This window comes from Carassius auratus, chromosome 4, assembly GCF_003368295.1.
Source record: "Carassius auratus strain Wakin chromosome 4, ASM336829v1, whole genome shotgun sequence".
Classification (NCBI taxonomy): Eukaryota; Metazoa; Chordata; class Actinopteri; order Cypriniformes; family Cyprinidae; genus Carassius; species Carassius auratus.
Window position 1 is genome coordinate 469,367 of NC_039246.1, and position 6,153 is coordinate 475,519.

At 39.4% G+C, this 6,153-nt stretch overlaps 1 protein-coding gene across 1 annotated transcript; it reads right to left on the reverse strand.

The window, feature by feature from the left end:
• Positions 1 to 702: 702 nt before the first annotated feature.
• LOC113067006 (putative nuclease HARBI1) lies at positions 703 to 2,028 on the reverse strand. Its single transcript, XM_026239186.1, has 2 exons — positions 1,520 to 2,028; positions 703 to 1,438 (listed from the first exon to the last, which is right to left on the reverse strand). Exons 1-2 carry the CDS (start codon positions 2,004 to 2,006, stop codon positions 1,077 to 1,079), a joined length of 849 nt encoding a protein of 282 aa, XP_026094971.1. The 5' UTR covers positions 2,007 to 2,028; the 3' UTR covers positions 703 to 1,076.
• Positions 2,029 to 6,153: the final 4,125 nt, after the last annotated feature.

Sequence of the window (6,153 nt, forward strand, 5' to 3'; positions counted from 1 at the left end):
AAAAAAAACAGATGTATGAATCTCTGCGTACGAAGGATTCCACGCATATTCTCTTTGTACATCCCAATTAACGTAAAATTGAGCGCACATGCACGAGCACAACGCCCCACCCAGTCTCCTCCCCTAATTAAATCAATTTAAATATGGTAATGAGTCCACTTTGGCAAAAGATAGCAGTAAGAAAATGGCTAAGGCAAGCGGCAAGAAACGAAACTTTACTGAAAGTGAATTGGAGGTGCTACTATCGGAGGTAGAGACTAGAAAACATATTTTATTTGGAACGTTGTCCTCTGGAATTAATAACAAAAGGAAAAAATATGAGTGGGAGAGTTTGGCTGAAGCCGTCAATGCAGTGGGATCTGAAAGTCGCACTGTAAATGAGCTTAAAAAGAAATGGTCTGATATAAAGGTGGACGTTAAACGGAGAACTGCTGCGCACCGACAAAGTGTGGGCAGGACAGGCAGTGGTAAAGGGGTCGATGAACTTACACCCTTTGAGCAGAGAGTTGCCTCAATTATGGGTGACACTTTACTCTCTGGAGTAGTATCTTCTGCTGTGGGAGACTCCGATTTACAGGATTGCGACGAAGGTAACCAATTTCTCGTTTGTTTTTACTTTGGTACATATAGCATACCTATATTTCATTGTCAAATGCATTCGGTGTAGCGAACCAAAAGTATACACCAGAGAATCTACGGATCCATTTCATTTATTGCAAATGTGTGTGCCCCTTAAAAATGGAACGTACTTAAATTACAGTTAACATTTGCCTTTTTATTTAGACCCATATGGCGCAACAGCCGAAACATCCACTTCCCAGGAGGGGCACTCGGAGTCCGCCCCTCCTGAGCAGCCAGCGCCCACTGTGCCCAGCGTTTCCAGTGCTCTCCCCAGTGCTGACGCCCGTCCGTCTGGTCGCGTCTTGACACATGCTGTTTTGGAGTCACAACAGCAAATCATTATGGCCATCGGGGAAATTAACAGTCACCTGAAAAATATCACTGACGCACTCACAGACATAAGCCACTCATTAAAGGAATTGGTCAAAAAGTGAACTTTTGTCTCTGATTACCATTTATATTGTCGCAATCACATGTTGGCGGGCATGAACGGCTTGTTGGTTGGGCTGCACATAAATTGGTCCTGGGTCGGGGTCATCTGGCGGTGCTGCCACCTCACCAAGTGGTATGCCATGCCTATGCGCGACATTGTGCAGCACACCACAGGCCAGCACAATGCGGCACACCTTGTCAGGGCGGTATAACAACATCCCCCCAGTCCTGTCAAGGCAGCGCCACCGACATTTCAGCTGCCCAATCGCCCGCTCTACAACTGAACGAGTGCGAGAATGGGCATTATTGTATCTGCGCTCTCGGTCAGTTTGTGGGTTGGTGAGGGGGGTTAAAAGCCACGTCTTTAGTGGATAACCGCGGTCTCCTGAAGGGTTAATTAATAATTATATGCAAAAAAAAAAAAAAAATTACAATTAGATAGGATCATAACTTTAAAGGCACTTACCAAGAAGCCACCCATCACGCACCCTGCCAGCTTGGAGCCTCATCCCAACCATGCTGTTTGTAAGGATGTATGAATCATGGGTTGACCCAGGCCACCTTGCCACAATATTTGTTAGGCGCATTTGTGCATCACATATTATCTGCACATTTATTGAATGGAAATGTTTCCGATTCACATATGCAAATTCTTCTTCAGATGGCGCCTTTATAGCAATGTGTGTGCAGTCGATCGCTCCGATAACATTAGGAAAACCGGCTATCGCTGCAAATTGCATTTTAATGTTTGGCTGGTCAAATGCATCATATGGGAACCTGATATACCTGGCAGACATGCGGATGATCCCGTCCCATACCACTGGCATTGCCCGGCTCAAAGACGACTGGCTTATTCCTGAGCGGTCTGCCAGTTCCCTTTGGAAAGAACCAGTTGCCAGGAAACCAAGTGTTGTCAGCACCTGCAAGGGAACGGGTATTGCGTGGCTCCTCATTGTCTCTCTCTCTAGATTCGGACCCAACTCCGCACAGAGCTCCAAGAGGACAGCCCTTGGAAATCTGAAACGGCTGATAAGCCAGTCATCATCCTGGGCCAGAAAATCATTGTGGTCCCTAAAAACTCGTTCTCTTCTGATTCTGCCATTAGCAATGTCCTCTAATAAGGCCAACGCTGCCATTGCCATAGACTAAGGGTTGTTTCAACCGTTATGCTTTTATATGTTCTTATTTAATTGCATAATTTATATAATTATAAAAAGGCTCGTGTGACAATATATGTCAATTATTTTATAAATTGCAAATTAATTGCAATGCTTCCCACAGGTGGTGGTGCGAGACTTGTAGAACAATTTGTTGTGTAATGTTTGCAACTTCACTTTATTGCCTGTAAGAGTCGCCAACGGACAAAAACAATGAGAAATGAACGTACGCCAGACATGAAATTGGCTTGGAGGAACGCACATTCTTGCGTTAATTTCACTGTTAGTACATCCGACCGTGAGCGTGAAAGCTGGCGTACGCAAAGTTTTTGTGCGTACGCAAGGTTGATACATGAGACCCCTGAAACCCCACTGGGCTGACTGCCTTTACGTCTTTTCAGCTAAAAATAAAAATAATAAAAAAGGGGAGAGAAAATAAAATTGAATTATATACAGGATGTTAATAATGATCTGTGAGCAAAATATTTAGATATAAACTGATATGAATGAACTGCAAGATGGAAAAATATATATTTTTTAATTATTTATTTTTAATTTGTTTTATTTTTTTGGATTTACATTAAAAGGTATTAAAAGCATTGTACAGAACATATGATTACTGTGATATCGGTCATATAAAAGCACATAAAAACACTAACATTACAGTGATACAAACATAGCTGGTTTGGTGATTATTGTATTGATTATTAATATACCATAGTAAAACTACAGTTACTGTGGTAAAAACGTGGTAAATGTCCCACTTACAAATTAAATTTATTACTATTGTAAGTGTCGTGATTACCATGATTTTACTACAAATACAACTTACATCATTGAACCTGAAATGAAAATAAAACGAATTGAAAGTCTATGGCACGTCACGTGACAGATGGTTTAATCACACTAATTAGTAGCTGTGTTCATTTATTTAAATGCAATGAAATTCATATATTCCGATATAATACAGCGTTTAACCATATGGTGCTAATCTGTTTAATAAAGAACACGAATACATTTTATAAAAGGCATTAAAAGAGCGTATTTACGATTACTTTCCCAACCTGTGCCACTTGTAAACTGGTGGCAAGTATCGAAATTCTGTCGAATTTGCGTCGAAATTCCGACGCCAAATGATTCTCACTGAAAGCAATGAGGGTCATAGTGCATCGATATTGCGACACCGAGAGGCACATTTGGCATCATAAAAGTGACGCTAGGGGCGCTTAACCATGCTTCGGTTTTTGACGCCTTTGGAGTGAGAATGGGTTGCTAATCTAGGCTATACAGGTTTTTTAGTTTTTTTTTCATTGCATCTGAAAATGAATTGCATCAAATTCACTTCACATGCTCTGGCGCAGATCAAGCCTCCCGCGATGCTTAGCTGTGGATGATTTAAAAATGTTTGATATAAAGGTTGCTGCCCCATTTTATACAGGAATTGTTCATTTAAAAAAATTTAATTATATTGTTAGTTCTAATTATATTGTTAACACAAGTTCATTTAGGTTATTTAACATACACTGACATTTTACCATTTTTTACTTATAAACTCCTTGAGAGTTTAATGTTAGTTTAATAGTATTTAAATTCAAGTAAAAAAAAAAAGGTTTAAAGCTGCAGTAGGTAATTTTTGTAAAAATATATTTTTTAAATATTTGTTAAACCTGTCATTATGTCCTGACAGTAGAATATGAGACAGATAATCTGTGAAAAAATCAAGCTCCTCTGGCTCCTCCCAGTGGTCCTATTGCCATTTGCAGAAAATACATCGCTCCCGTTAAGAAATAACCAATCAGAGCTGCGGTCCTTAACTTTGTTTGTGTTCAAAATGTAGAACAATGTATATAATAAGCGAGTACACCATAAATCCGTTTTCCAAACCCTGTTTTTAGCTTGTCCTGAATCACTAGGGTGTACCTATAATAAGTGTTTATATTCGGACTATTTTAGATTGCATCGGGGGTACCGCGGTGGACTAACCCAGTACCTTTGTGATTCTTCATAGACATAAACAGAGAGAAGTAGTTCCGGCTGCAATGTTCTTCCACAAGACGCAAGCAGTTCTGTTTATTAACCGCTAGAGCGTCAAAAGTTACCGACTGCAGCTTTAACATCTCAAAATAATGAGATACTTTCTCATAATAATGACTTAACATCTCAAAATAATGAGATACTTTCTCGTAATAAGAACTTAACATCTCATAATGAGAAACCTTTCATAATAATGACTTAACATCTCATAATAATGAGATACTTTTTAGTAATAATGACTTAACATCTCAAAGTAATGAAAAACCTTCTCGTAATAATGACTTGACTTCTCATAATAATGAGAAACTTTCTCGAAATAAACGTATCATAATAATGATAAACTACCTGTATTGTGACGCATTGTGCGCTCGCACTACGCCCACAGACTAGGCGTCGGTTGTTGCTGATGCTGATTCTTACTAACATTGGGCATCTGCGTGATCCATGGATTAATTAAACAAATAGTCAAATTTAGCAATCGCACCCTTGAGCGACTTTTGAGTAAACACTATATTTGGAGGAGGAAGAGCAAGACCGATGAAGCTGATGTGGCAGCTTTCATTCAGCAACAACTTCAAACATGGGATTTGACCTGACGTCTAGTAATCAACTTCGCCGCCGAGTGTATTTCTGCAGTGGACCTAATTATGTGAGGCATATTAATGGATACGATAATTTAAAACCACATGGAATTGGTAGAAGTGGGTGCATAGACGGGTTTTCAAGAATAATTATGTGGCTTGAAGCTTACAGAGCAAACAATGATCCTCAGGTAATTGCTGGGTACTTTGACAGCCCTAATATGGTGAGATTGGATCTCGAGAGAACGGGCACAGAGAACATCAATGTTGCAGAGAAGCAGAAATTTCTGCATCATGGAACGCATCCTGACTCTGCTTGCGTCAGTTTTGGGCCAAGCACCAGCAATCAATGGATTGAGAGATGGTGGCATACACTTAGAAGTCAGTGCATCCAGTTTTGGATGAACCTGTTTGACAATATGAAAGAGGATGGACATTATGCTGACACTTTCCTGGACAAATGTTTGATCCAATTCTGTTTTCAAAACTTAATACAGGTAAGTCACATGTTTTATTTTGTTAATTTGTTTTTAAAGGGAAAGTTCACTCAAAATGAACATTGTGTCATCATTTACTCACCCTCGTGTTGTTCCAAACCTGTAGGCCTAAATATGTTTATTTCTTTTGTTGAACATAAAGGAATGTTCTTAAGGATGTATTATCCCCTTTGATTTACAAATATTATTAAAAAAAAACCATGGAAGTCAAAGTGGACCCACAACTGTTTGGTTATCAACATTCTTCAGAATATCTTCTTTTGTGTTCAACATGACTCCGTCCCCCCCAACCTGGTTGCATCCGTGACACCTGTGCCCAATTTCCCCTTGCCTCTTTAAGAGAAGCAAGTTCGATGGCAGAGCGTGCGGGCGGCCAACTTAATTGCTTTTTGTTATGGTTTGATAATGTTTTTTTTTTTTTTTTTTTTTTTTTGCATACATCACGAGACCACAGCACATTACATTCTCACACATACCCTTAGGACGCCATTACTGACTTTTGAACACTACAGTACTTATTTTTGTATATTTGTCTTATTTAAATAAAACGTTTCTTTACAAATTGGCTCTCTTATTTCCCAGTTTTTGTTGCGTCCCCTTTTGAGTCACAGGGCATAACAAATGGGGGCTTGTCTGTTCTTAGGCTGATTCTATGCCTTATTTGAATATGTTTGATTATTTGGATTGTTTTGTTGTTTCCCATTCCTTTAAAGGGGATTTGAAACTATTGTTTGGTCGTGATGTTTGGGGGATCCCAATTTGAATAATTACGTCAAGATAGGTGCTTTAAGACATTGGAAAGCATTTGGTGCAGTTGTTTGGTCATCGTTT